At 39.3% G+C, this 23506-nt stretch overlaps 1 protein-coding gene across 1 annotated transcript in view; it reads right to left on the minus strand.

Moving 5' to 3' along the window:
- The window catches only part of CDYL (chromodomain Y like), a 194400-nt gene that overhangs the window by 113376 nt on the left and 57518 nt on the right, over positions 1–23506 (minus strand). Inside the window, exon 2 of the mRNA XM_045007988.1 lies at positions 960–1626. Within this exon, the coding sequence (XP_044863923.1) occupies positions 960–1626 (667 nt within the window). The remainder of the gene's footprint in view (positions 1–959; positions 1627–23506) is intronic.

Raw genomic sequence — 23506 nt, forward strand, 5'->3', positions numbered from 1 at the left:
TGCAGATTTTGGCCTCTGCATCACATTTGTAGATGCAATTTTACACTTTTGAAAATGTAGCCCTAAAAGTGCACTCACAAGAATATTTATAATTGTACAGAACAGTCTAAATACGTTTACAGTTATTCTTCCCCTTGAAAGAATAAAGACTTGGGAAATCAAAGGGGTGAACATGAAGTTTTTAAACCGGTTTCAATTATTAAAAAGCAGTTTGTCCTTTTATGGTGTTACAAGTTTTGTAAAGCCACTTGAATAAATTCATAGTAGGTCATTGAGATATTAGTAAATTTGGTCTTTAAATCTTAACTTTCAATGTAAAGTGAATTATATACAGCCAAACACTGCTAAATTTAATCAAAATGCAAGACAGAATTCAGTTCAGAAAGAAAGTGCATATATCTGCCCAATTGGCTCAAATTTGCACAGAAACCAACCATAAGAACATTATTATTTAAACCATATAATTCTGATGGCTTTATTCCAATCAACAGTTAGGCAAAAAGATATGTAAACCAAAAGAGAGAACCACTGTAAAGAACCCCTACTAAAAATTACGTGACTATTTCCATCATTTATATTCCTAGCATTCATGACAAATTTGAGTCTCACCTATTTAGAGAAATTTAAAGCAATGATGTAATCTTTGGGAACGGTACACTGATGTCAAGTCAAACACAGATGTATCTTATGTTGATTTTTAAAACACAAATGCCAATGGAATTTAGTGAAGAACGCAAAAGCTGGCAAACCTCTCAAAGGCATCTGCAGTCACAGTTATTTTAAAATAAAGCAATTGTGAAATTCTCCAGATTTGGTTTAGTACAGCAGTTATTCTCTCAATCAATCAATATACTGCTCAAACAGGTCAGCTGAACAAGTAACTGTTTGCATATGACAAATAACAAAAGAGTCCAGTCAAAAGGCTAATCTACATAAAAATGTCAAACGTATACACTTACCTTTTCCATTTATTGTTAATGCTGATGCAATTGTGGCTGTTACTGGCACTGGTAGCTGTGGCACTAATGGATGTATTCTTGGCCGGCTCCCCATCCTAGCACGCTCTGCACCAGGTCCTAATAAAGCTCCCATCGGTTTTTCTGCTGCCACTTCTGGTGCTACAGAGTCTTCTTGATCCTGTTCTATGTGGTCCAATTTATCAGGGCTTTCATTTTGAAAGTCATCAACTGCTGTCCTGCTTTTAATAGGACTTTTGGGAACAAGGATTTTAATACCTGATTTTGCAAGGTCCATATTTTTCCTGCCAGAAAGAGATGGTGAATTGTTTTTCCGGAACTTCTGGGTGGCAGTAAACAATTGATTATTTTTTGACTCCTGGTCTTTGCCAATCACTAAAGATTTAGGTGGCGTCTTTGAAAAAGAGCTATTGGTAGATCTAGAAATTTGTTTTCTGGCATTATTTGGAGAGGTCCTGTTTGTCCTGGTTAATGTGCTTTCTTTTTGCTTTTCATTGTGACGCCTATTAAATTCATGTATATATTCCTCACAATTTACAAGATGCTGTTCAGGTTCCCAGGTGTCATCTTCACTCTCATATCCTTTCCATCGCACCAAATATTCTATTTTTCCCTTCTTGTTTTTCCTCTTGTCAACAATTCTCTCTACCTGTTGAAAGGAAAATTAAAAGTTAAACACGGATTTAGATGTAAAGAGGAAAAAATATGAGAGAGCAATTGCACATGATATTAGATGCACATGGAACACTTTTACAGGAATATAGATTAAAATATTTTTATGATTCTACCGTGAGATTGTATTCTTCCACTGCTGACTGGCAATGCAGTTTAATGTACCTCAGCTCATTACTTCGATCTGTTAAAAGCTGTTTGGAATATCAAAAATGTTCCGATACAGACAATATTTTGTATGTTCATGAATCTGAATCTAGCATATCTCAGTTACCACTTTGAGTGAAATCTTGGCCTCACTAGAATCAAGAGATGTTTCGCCACTAACTTTGATGGGGCCAGAGTCCTTTTAACTTTAAGGAAAAAATGTCTTAATATGTTTAGACAGAATGTTTAGATAGCAAACTGTTTATTTTACAAAACATATTGGTTTAATATTGTTTGATAATCTATTTATTTAGCATGAGTCATGTGTGAAGTTATTGGTCCTAACGATATATTCTTTGGTGATCAAGGACACGGTATAGCTCAGGAATCAAGGGAGGATATGTGCCATTACATGAGGAAGGCTTTTCTTCTGGCAAAGACAAATAACTGAGAATCAGGAGAACTGATCCTGATCCTGGCTCTGCCAGACTTCTGTGTGTCCCTGAGCAAATCACTGTGCCTCAGTTACTTATTCCAAAATGGGAATGGATAGTATTATATCTTACTTTTATAGGCAATGCAAGAACAGCAACAAGATTATCAGTTTCTTCTGTTCCACTTCCCCCACAGGAGACGCCTTTTGCTCACCCCTTCCATCCTATCCTATTTTTGTTACGATGCTCCTGCTGCTCCCCTTTCTTCCATGTTCTCCTTGTTTTTGTTTATATGTTTTGTTTTTTAAAAGGGACTCTTACTTTACTGCTGCTCAGTGTTTTGACCCATCATGAGCAAGGGCTCCCATGTATGACCGTACTGGATGCATGTATCTAGGATTACCTCTGAAGGATACTTCTACACATCAAATTCACAAGTGTGTGGTTAAGCTAAATTAATGTCTATAGAGTGATTAGAAGAATGGAGGGCAATATACAAGTGCAAACATTATTGTTGAATCATATTGCTGCTGACAACAAATTGTGTTAAATGTACCTCTTAGTTTTGAATTTATGTATTTAAAATTGCATGTTTGTGATTTGTATTGAACTTCAAATGTTTGTTTCATTTAGACTACATAATTATTTTAACTTCAGCTACAGTAAAATCTATATGACCTGCTGTAACAGACCTTTGTGATAGACCGCAGGTACTCTACCATAAATATCCAGCCACCGGAATGTTACAAAGGCCAAACGTATAACTGGGTTCAAAAAAGAATTAGGTAAGTTCATGGAGGACAGGTCCATCAATGGCTACTAGCCAAGATGGTCAGGGACGCAACTCCATGCTCTGGCTGTCCCTAAACTTCTGACTGACAAAAGCTGAGACTAGACAACAAGGGATGGATCACTCAATTTCCCTGTTCTGTTCATTTGCTCTGGTCTAGATGGACCATTGGTCTGACCCAGCATGACCATTCTTACATATCTGCATTCGACTAAAGCTAATAGAAGCTTTTTTTTTTTTTTACCAGAATTCCCTTAATAAGCATTACTTTACTGTTCAAATATATGGTACTACTATTTCAATACACTGAAACAAAATTTGTGAAAAATAAATTGTCAAAACATTTAACTGGTGACATTTTCTAATTGCTAAACAAAGAAAACTTGAAATATTTATAATTTATTTTAGAGCTGATTATATTACTCTTTTACATATTTGTGGGACTGATGGAGAATGGGCTAGACATCGGAATATGAAATCAAGGCATTCGCTTTTCCATAAAACAATATATGGAAAACAACCTGAACAAAAATGTTGTCTCAGAGTGAACGAATACAAAGTTTACCATATGGATGTAAGGAAGAACAAGCTATCAAGAACTACTGTTAAGAGACAGACTGCCTAGAAGTGCTTATCAGTGTAAACCAGAAATGTTAAATTAAAAGCAAGATGAAAGAACACAAAAACACCAGAATCTTGGTCTTGTATTGTCAGAGAGTAGTGATGATGACTCTGTCTTCCTATCTCCATCTTTCTCTTGTACTTCTAAAACAAAGATTAAAAAAAGCACTAACCTCAGAGAAGATTAGCTACAAATAGTGGTAAGGAAATTTATATTCTCTAACTCAAATCTTCATAATGAACACACCTAATAGGGGCTACATCTTTCAAAGATGACCAATTACTAAGTACATGCTCTTTTAAAGTAGTAGGCAATTACAACTGCATACAGAAAGACACCTCAGAGACATAACAGATAAACTGCTGAACAATAAATACAAAAAAGTTTCCTACCCAGATGATTTGTACAGCAGACACAGCAAAGGCATGAAAAGAACTCTGAACAAAATGTTATGTTTGCTCTTTCAAAAGTTTACAACTGAACATTGACTTAATACAGCTTTGAAACTGTACTATGCAGAAGAAAATGCTGCTTTTAACATCTCAATTTAAATGAAAACAAGCACAGAAACAGTTCCTACCTTGTCAAAAAAAATTTTTTTTAAAACTTTCTCTTTATTTTTGAGTAGTTTATGTGTAACACAGCACTGTACTGTATTCGCTTTTAAAAATGTATTTTTAATCTCTGCTGCTGCCTGATTGCGTAAGTCTGGTGCCACACAAGGTGTGTGGTTGACCGGTCAGTCATAATACTGGTGTTCATAACTCTGATGGTCTACTGTATTTATATTATGATAATGCCTATAAATCTCAATCAAAGATCAGGGCACCATAAAGACAAGCAATAGAAAACAGTATCTACCTCAGAGAGCTTAATATCTCAATGCTGGACAAGCCATAGTAGGTGGACAAGATAGACAGACAGGATATGGGGGTATTGGGAAGAAGAGTTCAGACCTTGCGGCCCTTGCAGACTGAGCTCACCACCTTTCTGCACCCTCTGTCCCCCTCACAATGTCCATGTGGAGTGAGTCCTGGGTGTAGAGTGAGGAGTGCCTACCTTGAGTTATGGGTTATATAGCTGGAGCCTTATAACCCCCACATGGAAACCACCTAAATGCCTAGTGCATGAAAGTATGGGTGATGGACGGATAGTACCCTTGCCCTATGTTTAAGTTAATAAAAGTTGCAGCCTACTGCTTAAATGCGTCTATGTGTCTGTTCTCATTTCACCAGTGTGTCTGGATCAACAGAGCTGGGCAGAAAGGCAAAAGTCACAGTTCGCTACTTGCCTAACAAATGCTAGATCAGGGGTAGGCAACCTATGGCACGCGTGCCAAAGGCGGCCCACAAACTGATTTTCAGGTCCTGGCCCTGGTCGGGAGGTCTCTGCATTTTAATTTAATTTTAAATGAAACTTCTTAAACATTTTTAAAACCTTATTTACTTTACATACAACAGTTTTGTTACATATTATAGACTTATAGAAAGATCTTTTAAAAACGTTAAAATGTATTACTGGCATGCGAAACCTTAAATTAGAGTGAATAAATGAAGACTCGGCATACCACTTCTGAAAGGTTGCCAACCTCTGTGCTAGATGATTGAATTTGTAAGCTTCATGCCAGAGATGCTGGAAACAACTGGCTTTTGGCAACTACTGGATACTAGACAACCAGCCATCTTCTGCTACAGAATACATTATCCCTGGATAATAGCTATTAGTTAGATTGCTGTAGTGCCCAAAATGTGGTACCAAAGATTGGCTTCCAAACACCAAGTAGAAGATCCAGTCTTTGCGCTGAAGAGAATATATATTCTAAAAAGACAAAGCCAGACTAAAGGTGGGGGCGGGAAAGGTATGTATCAGACAAGCAACATGATATGGATGGCAACAGGCACACTTCCTAGTTTTATTTATTTTTACACATATTAAATTATCCTTCCCCACCACTCACAATTCAATTTCAGTTTGAAGTATTAATGTACATTGTTATATAAAGAGAGGCATGTTCTAATAGCCAGAGCACAGGAACACCTGAGTTCTAATCCTAGCTCTGATAACACATATCTGTGGCTTTAGGCAGGCCACTTAACCTTTGTGTCTCAGTTTTCCCATCTGTAAACTTGGTCATAATACTGCCCTCCCTCCAGTGGATGTGGTGAGAATTAGTTAACGTTGGTCACTTTTTTCAAAGCTACTATGTAATGGCTAAGCATTATTAATGAAAGTAACTGAAGCAGATATAAATAAGAAAAACAGTTTGTTGTACATTTCCAGAGCACCCCAACCATGGTATCTTAAAACCATTATCTTCAAGATCTGCAAACTGAAATAAACAGCACTGAAATTATATTAGCATGCAAGATGCCTAATTCTTAAAGACTGTCAAAAAGCTGAAGAAAACAAATATTTAGACATCAACACACTTATTCGTTACACTAAACAAACAACATGGAACATTGGAACCCATTAATACAGGAGAATTTAGTTAAGGTGATAAACACCCAAGCTGTTCCTGCCAGGAACAGAGATGGAAATATGTGGGACAACTACCAACAAATTAAATAGTTTTAGGATTCAGTGGGAATTGCAAGTGGAAAATAAGCAGCAACCATAATCTTTCAAGAGAGTGAAAAGACAAGAACTCGATTCCGCAAGCAACAGGAAAAATGGTTGTCAGAGTTGTAGTAGAAAGAAACAGCACAAGCACAGATTGAAGGAGGAGGGAGAAAAAACTTGTTCACCTTAGTCTCTAAGGATAGGACAAGAAGCAATGGGCTTAAACTGCATCAAGGGAGGTTTAGGTTGGACATTAGGAAAAAGTTCCTAACTGTCAGGGTGGTTAAACACTGGAATAAATTGCCTAGGGAGGTTATGGAATCTGTATCTCTGGAGATATTTAAGAGTAGGTTAGATAAATGTCTATCAGAGATGGTCTAGACAGTATTTGGTCCTGCCATGAGGGCAGGGGACTGGACTCGATGACCTCTCGAGGTCCCTTCCAGTCCTAGAATCAATGAATCTATGAAATAACAGCAAATTATTGGAGCACAGGATTTTGATCCTTTTTTAGGGTCAGTATTAATGGATGGGAAAGCAATCCAGAAACAGGGCCTAGCCAATAATGTTCAGAGACCCAAAGTAAACAATCAGCTGAATCATGAATGAACAAGGATTGGCTAAAGGTGCAGTAACTAGTGTGCTGTGCACCATGTTTGAAGATGAAGAAAATATTTAAAAAGCTGAAATTTTATTTTACACTAGGGGAACAACTATGTTATTCTTCATTTCAACAGCAGCACACAGACACTGTAAGCTCACTCCAATGATTCTGTGTCCCGTTCAGAATAGAGCTCTTCACACCCATACCTTGTGTAACACTCCATCAGTCCCATATGACCAAGACAGGATCTCAGATTTGCGTGATAGGAGGTCCCAATTTTTACCTCAGAGGTATTCAGTAAAAGACATTTTTAGCCACAGAATTCAACCTTGCTTGGATGCTTCAGCCTACACCATGAAAATAGTAATGATGTTCCCCCCAATTGCAAGTGCCAGTCACTAGACTTAGTATTTCTGGCTAAAGAAAGAAATTCCGAGTTCTAGTGAATGCTTCCCCACACCTCAGACAAAAAAGGCTGCACACACAGTGGCACACTGCTACATCCAACTTGGGAGTTGAGCTTCTGGCTCCAACACTCTCAGTCAACTTGAGAAGCAGAATCTCATTACCAGCTGAATCCAGGTCTCCTGCTTGACACTATTTACCACAGCTTTTTAGGCTGATCCTTAAATTCCGGTTTATGGCATAAATTAGTTGTGTAAGAAGTTCTTTAGGCAAAGGTACATAAACACAAGTCACTAAAGGCCAGCACAAATTTACAAAACAAAACAATTGACAATTTACTTATTACAAATAATCTTGAAGAAATCCAAAATGATACAACCTCAGAGTTATTTGTATCAGCTCAAGCGGTTAGATAAATGAAATTTAATCACTGTGTCTTGTAAACTGCCAGGTCATTTTGGATCTCTACCAGCAACTTTTTGGCACCCCAGATCAACTTTCAGTCACTGAATCAGAATTTCACTACAATCAGACTTCTTAAAAGTTAAGCAACAGGATGTTCTAATATTTGAAATTTAAATATTAATGCACCTTTTTAAAAAGAGATCACTTGCACAAGAAATATAAGCACAAGGATTCTAGGCCACATTTTATGGGACAGTATTTCAGGATGGACTGCAAAATGTTTTGTAAATTGTTCTGGACCCTTTTTTCCTAGTTTTTATGATGAAAGTTCCCTCCTCTCTCACACACACACACACACACACACACACACACACACACACACTTACACTTCTCTCATCCCCACCCCTGCAAAGATTTTTTTTAAAACCTTATAATAATCAAGAACGTCAAGTCTGCTTTCCCTTGAAGTGGTGGTTCTCAGCTCTCAAGGATGCTTATTGTGAGCTCTTGCTTGGTAACAGAAGGATGGAGTTGAACCTTTAACAAACACAACTTCTCTAAAGCATTCACATTAGTCATTTTAACTACATAGATGTTAACAATAAACAAAAAGCAAAGACTCTGAAACAGTCTTATTAAAAAAAAATACCTTCCCTTCCTAAATTGCTTAGCTTTCCACCTTTTGATTTTCATCTAGTCTCCATAGCATTTACTTTACATAGCACTTTCCCAGGAAATTTTATTGTGTTTAAATTGTTCCAACATAATTGTCAAGAGCCGAATCAGCTGACATAATGCTGACCATGCCTGACTGGTCAGTCTCCACCAGTCAACACTGGGTCAGCTATTTGCAGTTAAACCTTGGTGAAGGGGCTGGTGTTTGGACAAGATGTAAAAACCTGATTGACAGATGAACTGCTCAGTGAATTGTTAATTGAATTAGCCTTTAAGTCACCAAGACCAAAGTAAGAGAGACAAAGTAATATTTGGCTGAAGTATATAACTGGACAAATTATTCACTATGAATGTAATATGAGTTTAATTCTTTTTTCTGTTTCTGAATTATCCACAAACATGCCACAATTTTTACAAATGTATTCATTATTCACAATTGTTCAACAAATAGTTTGTGCGAAGAAATTTTAGCCTACAGTTTGTTTGCACATTGATCACTATGCAAATATTTATTTGTCACCAAAGTGCACATAAAAAAAGCTTTTGGATGTGTTCATGACAGCACTTTTGCTTCAAATGATTACTAATATTTATTCAATGTGCTCAATCATACTGGCTCTATCTATGCAAGAAAATACAAATGTTCTTTCAGAATGGAAATCTAAGAGGTATGTATAATAGAATCAAGAAAGCAACCAGTCCTTCAACTGAGAAGACTGTCCCACTCAAATCTCTAAATGGAGACATCACAATTGACAGAAACAGATGCAATGCTGGGAGGAATGTTGTCATGAACGCTATTAATGTGAAACCACTGTTTCTGAAGCAGTACTAAAACATGATCCCAAAGTTCCGGATTGTGATATAGGGGCTCATGGGTGCCAACAGAGAAAGGGTTCACTGTTCTTTACAAGCAACTCCTGTCAGACCTGACAAATTCATTATACTTAACACAATTTTATGGTATTTATTTGTGAAGGCAGCATGCCAGGTCCCTACCGCATTCTTGTAAGTAATCAATACACAATTATTGTGAGGTGTGTGTATGAGTAATATTTAAGGAATTTTGACCTAGAGGTCAATGAATGATCTTTCAGTCTCCAAAGCAGTGGCAATAGTTCATGTACACAGATAAAAGTATACTGAACATAGACGACCATGTGAAGGTTGCCACCATCACTCCTTGCGAGCATCCTTCCCCCAACCATCCAGTGAGAGAGGACTATGTTGTGTGAGTACAAGAAACCGATCGCTAACCAGGAGCTCACACTCCATGACAACCTCATTCACTCGCCTCACACTTGCCTTAAGTCCTGCCAACCATTCTGGATAGCTAGAGACGCTCTTCTGTCATCCAATTTCAACCCAGAAGACACCTGGTAGGTGCAATGGGCAGGCTCTGATGTAAACAACAAGCACCTCATAGATGACCCTACCAATGAACTGCCAGGTTCCTTGCTCTGCTGAAGACAGTGGACAACCATCAACCATGTTAGGACGTTACATGGAAGAGGAGTACACATAATGCACAAATGGAGAATCAAGGATTCACCACAATGTGAACACTGAGACCTCCAAACCATCCAATACATTGTGAACCAAGCGGCCCATCTTTTCATTTCCAGGAGATAGAGCTCTCAACTGGATTTCAACCTATTAACTTGTAAATGTTGCTATTTCCATATGAAAGAAGATTTAAAGAATAATATAACTATACTGAAAACTATGCCTTATAGTCTTGGATTAAAAGTTAGTTTCCAGGGAATCATAGATCTCGATGGGTAACTGGGGACTGTCACACACACTATTGAAGAGTTTAATGTATAACCATCTATAAACAAACTTGAAAATGCAATTGTCACCCCTCTCTTGCTAGCCAATTATGTAATGCACTGTTCAATTGTCCACTGTTGCAAACAACACAGAAAGGTCAATGGAAAACCATCAAAGATAAAGTAAAAACATCAAAGCCACTTGCAGGTAAAAAGGAACATTGTACAGACAGCGGAGTGCCCTGTCTGGAAATAAAGACAAAAGACTGATTCACAGGTTAGGGAAAGACACTCCATCTATTCACCGAGGACACGGGTGTTTCATAAAAGACTGGATTCTGGTTCCTGGGAACTGAACTCGGGGGGAAAAACCTACTTTATTAGATTGGAAAGGTAATACTAAGAAATGTAGGTCCTAGTACACATTTTATGGTTTTGCTTCATACTGTAAAGTTCACATATCTCTCTCTTGTTTCTAGTGGAAGCTCTCTTAAATAAACTTTCTTTTGTTTTAATAAAAGTGCTCACAAGTGCTGTATGTTATACAGGAGTGATGATTCAAGGTAAAACAAATAAACTGGGGTACACTACTCCTCTGGGAGCAGAGACTCTGGGATTTTTGAGTGTGTCAGGGTCTGGATATCACAGGAGAATGCTTCAAGGGGTCTCAGGTGCATCTCTTGTTAACCTGCAAGGCAAAGATAGCGCTGGCATAGCCAAGAGGAGAGTGCTGGAGTCGCTGACAGGTTGGCGGTGTCAGGGAGCTCTGCTACCACAAGCAAGACTCCCTCTCACTGGAGGTCGGGGGTAACAAGGTGACTCTCAGTTCTGGGTACCTGACTGTCACACAGACTATCAAAGAACTTAATACAGAACCATCTATAAACAAACTTGAAAAGGAAATTGTCTCCTAGCACCAGGAAAGGCCACAGGAAAAGATGGAATTCCAGCTAAAGTACTGAAGCAAGAAGGATAGGTTGCGCTTAAACATCTGCACAATGTCCTGCTTTCCTGCTGCAGGAAAGGAGGAGTACCACAAGACATGACAGATGCCATCATCATAACACTGCATAAAAACAAAGAAGACTGAAGTGACTAATGAATCTCTCTTCTTAAAGTTGTTGGCAAGGCATTTGCACGGGTCATTCTCAAAAGACTGCAAGTTCTTGCCAAACATGTGTAACCAGGGAGTCAGTGGGGCTTCTGAGATAGTAGTTCAACTATTGACATGGACTTTGCACTACGGCAACGAAAAGAAAAGTGTCAAGAACAAGGAAAATCTCTCTACATGGCCTTCATAAATCTTACAAAGGCTTTTGACTTAGTCGGCACAAATGGCATTTTCCATTTTCCCCTCCCCCTTTTTTCTCCCTGTATTTTCAGAGATTCATAGATTTTAAAGCAAGACGGGACTATTACATCTCTAGGCTGACCTCTTGCATACCAGAAGCCATTCAATTTTACCCCGTTACCTCATATTAAGCCCAATACATTGGGCTTGATTAAAGCATCTATCTTTCAGAAAGGCATTCTATCTTGACTTGAAGATATTAAGAAATATTAGAAAAGGGATGGAAAATAAGACTGAACTACCATAATGCCATTATATAAATCCATGGTGAGCCCACACCTTGAATACAGTGTCCAGTTCTGATTGCCCCATTTCAAAAAGCATACAGTAGAACTTGGAAAGGGTTCACGGAAGAGAAACAAAGATGATCAAGGTTACAGAATAGCTTCCAAATGAGGAGAGACTAAAAGGATTACAGCTGTTCAGCTTAGTAAAGAGAAGACTCAGGGAGAATATGATATAGGTCTATAAAATCATTAATGGTGTAGAAAAAATGTTATTTATCTTTTCACAAATCCAGGGGTCACCCAACGAAATTAATAGGCAGCAGGTTTAATACAATCAAGAGGAAGTACTACTTCACACAACACACAATTAACCCGTGGAACTCCTTGTCATGGGGTGCTGTGATAGCCAGAAGTATAATTGGGTTAAAAAAGAACTTGGTAAGTTCATGGAGCATAGGGCTGTCAAAGATTATTAGCCAAGATCATCAAGGATGCAATCCCATGCTCAGGGTGACCCTAAACCTCTGATTGTCAGACGCAAGGAAGGGAAGACCAGGTTGTCTTCTGTATTCTCCAATGGCCCTGTTCTGTACACTCACCCTGAATTTCTGGTATGGGTCACTGTTGGAGACAGGATACTGGGCTAGACAGAACATTGGTCTGACCCAGTATGGCTGTTCTTATGACAGAGTTCATCACTTCCTTCCCTTGGTAGCTTGTTCCAAGGGTTAATCACCTTCATTGTTAAAAACGTGTGCCTTATTTCTAATTTGAATTGGTCTGGCTTCGGTTTCCAGCTTCATTGGTTCTTATTATGCCTTTCTCATCTAGATTAAAGAGCCCTTTAGTACCTGGTATTTTCTCCCTCTGAATGTACTTACACACTGTAAAAGCAGCAAAGAGTCCTGTGGCACCTTATAGACTAACAGACGTTTTGGAGCATGAGCTTTCGTGCGTGAATACCCACTTCGTCGGATGCACAGGACTCTTTGCTGCTTTTACAGATCCAGACTAACACGGCTACCCCTCTGATACTTACAGACTGTAATCAAGTCACATCTCAATCTTCTTTTTGATAAACTAAACAGATTGAACTATTTAAGGGATTACTATAAGGCATTTTCTCCAGCCCTCAAATCATTTAGTGACTCTTTTCTGAACCCTCTTCAATTTCAACATCCTTTTTGAAAGGCAGATACCAGAAATGAATGCAGTATTCTAGTATCGATCTCACCAATGCTGTATACAGAGGTAAAAATAACTTCCCTGTTCTTATTCACTACTCTCCTATTTATACATCCAAGGATCATATTAGCTCTTTTTTGTCACAGCATCACCCTGGGAGTGCATGTTTAGATGTTTGTCCATTATGACTCCTGAATCCTTTCCATATAGTCCTCCATTCTACAGGCATGCCTTGCATTCTTTGTTCCTAGATTTATGACCAAGCATTTGGTGGTATTAAAGCAGTGTTTCTCAAATGCAGTCACCGTGGCTGCATGCAGCCACCAGGGGCTTTTCTTGAAGCCACAGCCTCGTGGGCTGTGATGGAGGGGGAGGGCAAAGTAGAGACCCTTCCCCCTCCCTGTTCCTCCTGGATGCTGGGGCCAACAGCAGCCTCTGGAGTCACCTGGGGCACAATGCTGTTGGAGCAGGCAGCCAGTGAGTTTTCACCGTCCCTTGGGTAGCAGAGCTCAGGCTTTGGGCTTCAGCCCTGGGGCAGCGGGGCAACAAGCTCTGTCCATGGGGCTTCAGGCTCCAGCTGCGCAGTGGCAGGCCCCAGGCTCCGGCAACACAGCTTCAGTCTCTGTCCCTGGACCCCATCCTCCAGCCGTGGGGCTTTGGGCTCTGGCTACAGGGGTCCAGCCCCTGGTCATCCCATTTGCCCTTTTTCAAATATCAGCACAACATTAGCACCCTTCCAATCTCCTGGAACTACCTTAGCAGACTAAGACTTATTAAAAATTCAAGTCAGCCGGCCAGAAACATCATCAGCCAATTATTTTAGTACTCTTGGGCAGAAGTTATCAAGACCTGTTGACTGAAAAATGTTTATAGCTAGTAAATCCTCATTAGTTACTAATGGACTAAACAGTACTTCAACATCCTGGTTCTTTCGAAATATAGAACAAAAATATTTCTTTAACACTTCCGCATTTTCTGCATCATCATTAACAATTTTACCATCTCCTTCTAATAAAGGGCCTATGCCATCAGGATTATTTTGTTCCTAATATATTTTAAAATCATCTTTTTGTCCCTAGCCTTGCCAGCCATATATTTCCCCCTGATGTCTTTAGCTTCCCCTATTAATTTTCTACACTTCAGAACTTGTAATTTATATTGATTGCTTTTTGGCTACCTAATAAACTTTAAAAAAAATTCCCAATTTTCATTAATATTTTTCTGTCTAAATTCTCAACAAGTTTTGCTCCAATTTTCCTCATGTTTAGGAAATTAGCCCTTTAAAGCACCAACTACATTATTACTGGGTGGGACTGTCTCCTGTTTGCTCATATTGAATGTAACCAGGTCAAGATCACTAGTCAGACAACCACCAACTTCCAGTGATTAATCCATCTTTATCTGTCACAATGAGGTCCAAAATAGAATTATTTCATGATGGGGGCAATACCTTCTCTGCTAGACAATTGTTTATCATTAGAAATGCTACTGTTGTTTTACTGCTGGCTGCATGAGACCTCTAGCATATGTCTTCCACCAAAAACTGAAGTCCCATATAACACAATTTTTATTTCCACACATTACAGACCGGAGCTTAAGGAGCTATTCTCTAGCTTAATAGTGGTTTGTAGCAGACCTTCACCAGTACCCCTCCTGTGCTTCGCTAGCTAGCAATTAATCCATATGCATCAAGATTCTGCAGTTCAGAGTTATAAGTAATTCTAAAACAGGTAATGATGTCTTTACCATGCAGTGCCACACAACCCCACCTCTTTTATCCACTCCATCCTTTCTAAGCAGGTTGTGCAACTAATGATTAACATTCCAATCATGTGAATCATACAACCATGTTTCAATAATGCCAATTATACCAAACATTCTTATAAATGAGAATTTCATATTCCTCTTGCTTATTACCCAGCATTAATATATGATGAGTCAAAAAAATTCTCTCTTCACATTCTTTGTCAGCCTGGTTCAGTTTTTTCACAACACAGAGTTTGAGTTTCTATTGCATGTGTCATGTTATCACCCTTCCCTTGAGTTGTTAGTTTAACTCTCTTCTGAGTGCTCCAGTCACCCCACTCCCAGCTGTGAGATGCAGGCTCTCCCTCTCTTCTAATGAAATGTGGCCAGTGTTTCACAAAACCTTCAGCTTCACACCAGTATTCTACACAACAGTTCATTTCCAGTATTTTATGCCTTCTCCGCCTTGTGGAATTGTGAGGAACTCCAGAAAGATTACTTGGCCTTTCCACTTCTTCAGCTCCTTTCAAGATCCCTGAAGTATTCAATTATCTGTGTAGTTCTATGTCACGCTGTACCATTGGTTTCCATACATATCGTCATCAATGGAGACGTTACATCTCATGTCTTCGCTCTAGGGAGAGAGCACAGTGTTCTGCTGTCCTTATGTCCCTTGCTGAATTCTCTGTCTTTTCTTCTCAATATGGAGCCACTGATGACTACTGCTTGCCTACATCAGACCACTGAAGAACCTCTCTTGCTACTTGCTTTGTACCAACAGTATGCCCATCAGATATGCTCCCAGTAGATGTCTGTTCCATTCCCCCGGAAACAGGTTCCTCAGTAGCTGATTCACCAAGTACCCAATAATGATTCAACACTTCTGGCAGGTCGAACGCCTTTTTATTCTTTCCCTTCTTGGTCACAAATCACCAGTCTGCTTCTTCATTTGTACTCGCTCAGGTTTCCTTATTACTGACCCTTCCCCTTGTGGAATCTGTGGCAATGATTTCTGAATCTGGTTGTCCAAGAAGTCTTCATTCTCTTCTTGCACTTTCAGACCATAAATCTTACCCCTCCAATACGAACACCAACTTGCACTTCATTTACCAAAAATCTCTTCTGTCTTCAGGCATGTGCAAGGCAGGTCACAACACCTTCTCATTATCCATATCTGCTATCTGGTATAGAGCTATACCTAAAACAGAAGCAACCACATTCCCTCCTGTAAATGACCTCCAAAACATCACTGTTTGCCACTCCTGTTTGCCTGCTTACCTGTTTGGTTGGCAGTGAGGAGGTGGAGCTATGCATAGAGGCTTAGTACACAGTATAACAGAGAGAGGGGGATTAACCACTCAAGGTATATCTACACTAAAAAAAAAAAAAAGAAGAACCATGGTAGACTCAGAGCCCAGGTCAACAACCTCAGGCTCTCTGGGCTAGTGCTGGCTAAAAACAGCAGTGTAGATGTTGGGCCTGGGCAGGAACACAAGCTCTGACACCCAACCCCCATCACTGGGTTGCAGAGCCCAGGTTCCAGCGTGAGCATGAACATCTGCATGGCTATTTTTAGCCCTGTAGCCTGAGCCCCATGAGCCTGAGTCAGTTGACTCATTAAGACTCCCTGGTGTGGTTTTTTTTTTTTTTTTTTTTTTTTTTTTTGCAGTGTAGACATACCATCAGAGACTTTAAATACTCCATTGTATTGAAGACCCCAGCGTTCCAGCTACAAGGTCCTCACAAAGAAACAAGCAGATATTTCTCATATGGCCAACCAGAGGCTCTAACCCCCAGCCCTATGGTCCTCCTGTAGGCAAACAGGCAAACACAGAACTCACCAAGTCCCTTTACCTACAAGCACAGGCTCTGCAGCTACTCCCTCCAAAACTTTCCTGTTTGCCACTCCTGTTTACCTATTCATTCAGTTCTAATCTGATGGCTATTGTCAAACACGCAGCTCACAGAACAAATCAGGCCTGCTTGATGCATCTATGTGGCCTGCATGAAAGATTCATATTCTGCAGAATCTATGTGTTTACTTTTTAAAAACCAAGATTTTAGATCTCCTGGTTGCAAAGATAAATGTGAATTGAGTGTAAACCAATGCAGTGAGGTCTGCCTGAACCTGCAAGGCAGCCTGAAATAATAGCTATGAGAAATGTGATCAAACCCTGGCCCTTTAACTCAATAGGGGTGACAACTCTAAGACCCAATGGTTATACTTTAATATCAACTTTAACTATTTCATTGCAGATTATTTTAGTGGATGGAATAGAGGAGTAGGTAGAATTGAAAGCCAAGAGAAGTGAAAATTGGGTGCTACTGCAGGAAAGGAAACGAAGATATAAAAACAGAGGGAACACAGACTAAAAAGGGGGAGAGAAATAAGAATGGGGAAGGAAGGGAAGAAAAGAATAGAAACAGTGGTGGTCTTATAGGGGAGCATATTTTCTAACTGAAGCTGAACTTGACAATAAGGCACTGAACAAATTCCTACGATTTAGTCATGGAGGACGTGGAAGTCATGGAAGTCATGGAATCCGTGACTTCCAGTGACCTCCGTGACTTCAGCGGTAGGGAGCTGCAGGGTACCCTGCTGCCCACGGGGAGCTGCAGGGTACCTCCTCTGCCTCTGGCAGCCCCCGCAACTCCTGGCCGCTGGGGAAACTCTCGAGCTCCAGGGCGGCAGAGGAACCCCTGAGCTCCTGGCTTTCACAAACAGTGGGGGAACCCCCCTGCTCTTGGAGGCAGCAGGGAATCCCCCAGCTCCCAGGGCCCCCCAGAGCTGCGGGTGGTGGGGGTACCCTACAGCTCCTGGCCCCTATGCAGCTGCCCCCCTTCAAGCGGTTTGAGTGTCTGCAGATCCCCATTTTTTCCTGGATATTTTTAGTAAAAGTCACAGACAAATTCACAAAAGTCGTGACCTTTCTTTTTTGCCAGTGACCAGTCCCAGATATTTTTAGTAAAAGTCACGGATAAAATCATAGCCTTAGTTATTACATGAAGGCCATACTCAACCATTGATCTCTGTGTAAGCCTCCCTATTACATCATCAGTACATAAGAACTTAAATCCAGAATGGCAGTTCCTATCTACTCCAGTATCCTCTCTCTAGTAATGGCCAGTACCAGATATTTCTGAGGAAGGCACAAGAGCCCTGCAGTAAGCAACTATGGAATAATCTCCCTCATCTTCCCAATACAGAGGTCTCCTCAAAATCCCTTATAGTTACAGATTGGTTTAAGACATGACACATGAGGTTTAATATCCTAACCAACATTTTTTGTTAGCAACAACTATTACAATGCTTAATATTCTTCTCAGTAAGAGTCAGAAAGGAACTGGACAGTTATATAGGTAAATTATTGGCCTCAAAGACATCCTGCGGCAATGAATTCCACAGGCTAATTGCCAGCTCTGTGAAAATATATTGCCTTTTATCAGTTTTAAATTTGCTACCTCTTGACTTCATTGAATGCCTCTTGTTTTTGTGTTATGAGAGAGGGAGAACAGAACTTCCTGATTCACTTTTCTAGACTATTATTTTATACACTTTTATGTTCTCTTTTATTCATCTCCCTTTTAATGTAAACTATCCCAGTCTTTTCAGTCTCTCTTAGTATGAGAGTGTCATAAAACAGTTAGTTAAGGGTTAAGGTCTCTTTTACCTGTAAAGGGTTAACAAGCAGTAAGCTGATGAACACCTGACCAGAGGACCAATCAAGGGACAAGATAATTTCAAATCTCTGTGGAGGGAAGGCTTTTGTCTGTGTTCTTTGTTTGAGTTGTCATTCTCTCTTTGGATTTAAGAGAGGCCAGACATATTCTTCAAGTTCTCCAAGGTTTCCTGAAGTATTTTCGTCTATTCAGTATAGTGAGTATTAGAAGGCGGTTTAGTCTTATAATTGATTTCTACATTTGCAATTGTGTGTTTGCTGAAGAAATATCTTTATTTCTGTTTGCTGTTATTTTGCTTATTCTGAGGAAGGGGTGGGGGGAAGCCTCTCCAGGCTTCTAAGTTAGACCCTGTATTTTTTCATCCTGGTAATACAGAGATAGTGTACTTTTTTTTCTTTCTTTAATAAAATATTTTCTTTTTAGAACTTGATTGATTTCTTCCCTTGTTTGGATTTTCAGGGGAAGGGGAGGGGGGGAAAAGTGAATCCCTCTTTGTTTGATTCAATGAGTTTGAATCAAGGTATGTCTCCTAAGGACTAGGAGAGGGGAGGGGGGAAGGAGGGGAGGGAAATAGGTTATTTCCCTTTGTGTTGAGATTCAAGGAGTTTGGATCTGTGTTCCCCAGGGAAAGTTTGGGGGAACAGGGAGTGTGCCAGACACTAAAAACTTGGCTGGTGGCAGCGTACCAGATCTAAACTAGGATTTTAGTTTAGAGGAGCCTATGCAGATCCCCATCTTGTGAACGCTAAAGTTCAAAGTGGGGAATAAACCTATGACAGAGAGTTTTCCTCATCTCTCATCTTTCTCATCACCCATCTCTGAACCCCCTGTAATACTGGAATATACTTTTCCAGACAGTGTGACCAGTATTGTACATAGCATTCTAAGTGAAGCACACCACTGAATTATATAAGGATATTATATTTTCTATATTGTTCTCCATCCCATCAGCTTCTATCAACTGAAGTTCTACTGTGGATTGAGAGGGTTATGAAATCCTATATTTTATAGCCTGTACCCCAGACCATAGCTATAATTTAAACTCAGCCCTCTTCACAAGTTTCAGACTCCTGATATAGGTGCTTATAATGGACCTCATCACTGTAGAAACTGAGTGCCTGAGATGCCTGTCTCAGTCAAGCTTGTAGTGCACCATCACAATTGGGATCTGTTGGAGGTCTAAACAGAGATTATGGGACTAGAAACTGTACTATTGTGCCCTCTCACCAGCACTAGTGCTCCCACCAGCACTGAAATCATAATTGAGGCCCACTGACAGATTGCCTGGCTGCTGCTCATGCTGCACCTGTTCTGTATATAGGTTGGGATTTTCAAAGTGGAGGGAGTTAGGCACCCACTCTCACTGAATTTCAATGGATGCCTAACTCCTTTAGGCTCCTCTGAAAATGCCAGCCATAATACGAGAAAATCTTTGGAAGCCTTTTGCAGGAAAGACACACTAGAAACGCTAGAGAATGTAACAGAAACCTGTGGTAAAGTAACCATTCTTATTTAGTGAATTTCCTTATCGAGAAACATCTTTCCCCACCGTTTACTCTTTTACAAGTCACCCTTTTAAACTCACATTAAATGTCTGCATGGCAGATAATCTTCCTGTTTAGGGTTAACATAGAAACTATCACTCAAAATTGTAGTGGCATAACTAAATGAAAACCTACTGCAGACTCATTTTATCAAGAAACTTACATTAATTGTATTTATCTAGATGCTCCTTTATGAACGAATACAACCTATTATTCTTCATTTTGCTGTTCGTGACTGATCTAACCCTCAGTTAGGAACAGTTCACGCATATTTATTTACACAACAATGTAGCAAAAATAAATATGTTGTAGGATATAATCCTATAATATATGTAAAAGTGTATAGATAACATCTGAATACATTTCTACATATTTATATAATCAGCAATATAAGGTAAACAATGGTACACTGTACAAAAAAAAAGCTATGTATTATTTTATTCCATTAAAAATAAAGATAAAAAGGAAAACTGTTAAATTAGCATTAAATAAGCTTGATTTCTTAAACGACAGTATTCTTATTAGAATGAACTTCTTAAAATTACCAGTCTTCCCTTTTAGGTATGCAGTCGGTTGGAGCAGACCAGAAGGCTTATGTGTTAATGTGCTATACGCATTAAGTTCTCTCATCACCAGTTACCCAAGGATCTCATCACCAATATATAAAATCCCTCAGGAAATTTTTCCCATCTTAAATTCATTAGAGAAATCTGTGCTCCAGAGAACATAAGATAATTCAATTCACTTGGCTTTTTATTGCACATAACACTAGTTGTTCTCTTCTTTCATAGGCAAATATTCTCTCTAAGGGTCAAAATCCTGCTGTTCCCACATTTCTCTATTGCAACATGGAGGGCTCAGGCCAGAGCCCCAGAACAACCAATACTGTTCCACTGGGAAAACAAAACAAAGCAAACAGTATTGAAAAGTATAGTCTTGCAATACAGATGACCATGGTAACAAGAATCATAGATTCAAATAAGAGAAACTGCTGAGCTGGAATTGATATGCAAACTAGATACTATCAACTCAAGCTTAAATAGAGACTGGGAATGGCTGAGCCATTACACACATTGAATCTATTTCCCCCATGTTAAGTATCCTCACAGCTTCTTGTCAAACTGTCTTAAATAGGCTATCTTGATTATCACTACAAAAGTTTTTTTTTCTCCTGCTGACAATAGTTTATCTTAATTAATTAGCCTCTTAGAGTTGGTTGGGCAACTCCCACCTTTTCATGTTCTCTGTATGTATATATATCTACTCACTATATGTTCCATTCTATGTGTCCGATGAAGTGGGCTGTAGACTATGAAAGCTTATGCTCAAATAAATTTGTTAGGCCTGGTCTACACTAAGGGCGGGGGTCGAACTAGGGTACGCAAGTTCAGCTACGCGAACTCGAAGTACCCTAGTTCGAACTACTTACCCGTCCAGACGCCGCGGGATCGAAGTCCGCGGCTCCAAGGTCAACTCCGCCACTGCCGTTTGCAGTGGTGGAGTTCCGGAGTCGACCGGAGCGCGCGGGGAGTTCGAACTATCGCGTCTAGATTAGACGCGATAGTTCGAACTCCGAGAAGTCGAACTCACCGCGTCGACCCGCGCGGTAAGTGTAGACATACCCTTAGTCTCTAAGGTGCCACAAGTACGCCTGTTCTTTTTGCGGATACAGACTAACACTTATTTGAAACCTGTCAAATAAGTCTCTCTCTCAAGATGTGATGATTTGGTAACATTTGGTACATATATTAAAGCTGTCCCACGGACAGAAAAGACAACTTTAGATTACAAGACTTGAACTTACGTAAGAGATAATGTTAATAAAAAAATTGTTACGGGTCTCTTGCTGATAGAATAATGCTGAGAGGCAGCTGAAGAATTCATCAAAATCAAGTATCAAGATCAAGCAGACATTTGCTTCCAAAGCAAGAGACATTGACCCTGCAAGAATTTTTAAATACAGTTACTATTTCTATAAAATCAAATGACTGATGCAGATTCAAAATATTTTCTCTAATTTGTGCATTAAGGTGATCATGGTACAGCTGTTGACCTTCTGTATTCTGAATGGCTTAGAAATAAAATGTGTACTTCAGTCGTGGTTAGGTACCCACAACAGTGGATTTTGGGTGGAGGTTTTGGTATGCTGTACTTCAAATTTACACACTCTTCCTCCCCCCCCCCAAACACACATTTTCGTTTATTATGGTCAACTGTCCAATAATATGACTGGCATGTATTGCAATGGTATAGAAAATGCATGCATCCTTGGAAGAATTACTATAGGTATATTTTCATTTAAATTAACTGTTCCATAAAAAGTTGCTGATATATTAGACACAATATAGGTTTATTTACTCTCCAAAAATCAGTCACTCTCAAAATCAGTCATTCATGTCTTCTCATTTAATAGAATATTAATTATATTAATTGCACTTAATATTAAAGATCCTGAATTACAAGGAAGTTCTGATGTCTACAGGATTTTTGTCTACCTTCTATCATTTTGGACATGCCCCTCTTTATAACTTCATTGCAATGCAGCAGCTGCATTTATTCTTCTTCTCCATCATCAGTTTATTTAGGGCACAGCAGTTTTTGGAAGTTAACATCAGGATAATCAGTCTAACTGGTAGAATATGCCCCGCCCCATCTCAAAATTGTGTGTGCATTGCCATCAGGAGTAAAGAATGTGACAAGTGTTTTTTGGACACTAGAAATGGCAGCTTCAGTAACAGCAGACTGTTTAGATAATTCTTCTACTTATTTCAAACAATTAATAAAAAAAGAGAGAGCTGAACAGAAAACTTCTTACATTAACAAAAAGTCTTGAAGAACAAGTTCCTTAAATATGCTTCAGAGTAATCTTTTATTTATTAACGTCACAAATTCAATCCAGGTAAGGAACAAAAAACTGACTTGCCATAGACCTTAAATTTTCAGAATCAGGTAGTTATTCTCTCCCCTGTTGTACCCTTCCCACCTTCTTGTTTGAAAACAATATCTCAAAGTTAGCCCTAGCATGAAGCAGCCATTGAAATCTGGAAAAATGCACGCAAAGGAGATGCAAGAATCCTACCACTGCAAGATCATGGTTGAAGTTTAAGGAAATGTTTCTTCAATTCTGTGATCTGTGCCAGTGTCTATGACATTCAGAAGAAAAGCAGAGTCTTGTCCTTCATATGCAAGTGGCTAAAGTCTTTGTTGAGGTTGAAACAATGTGATACTCTGACTCGACTTGTTAAAATCTGTTCCAGAGAAGGAAGTGGTCAACAATTTGCACACATGATGTTGTTTTACATTATCTTTTACTAAAGAATGTTTTGGTCTCTTGTTTACTTTCCCTCCCCACACCCCCTCACAGGTGCCACCAGAGATGAACTCAGCTTTCTAACAGTTAGTATATCCAAGGTTATCTACTATTCCTGACTACATGAAAGCATCAGAATTATTTATGAACTTCCCTGTATGCTATTAATAAAGGTGCCATTTAAGACTTCATATTTCTATGTAAAAAAATATATTTCTGTTCCCCATCCCCCATAGACAGAGCTGATTACAGATACTTTTTCAGCCATCTAAGCATTTTTTCCATCTAAATTACAAACACAGACATTTCTTTCCTTTATATACAAACACTATTACATTCTTAAAAGGAGTCAGTAATTCCTGAACATCAATTAATAGTCTGGGAAGAAGTCTTGATA

Source organism: Mauremys mutica, chromosome 2, assembly GCF_020497125.1.
Source record: "Mauremys mutica isolate MM-2020 ecotype Southern chromosome 2, ASM2049712v1, whole genome shotgun sequence".
Lineage (NCBI taxonomy): Eukaryota > Metazoa > Chordata > Testudines > Geoemydidae > Mauremys > Mauremys mutica.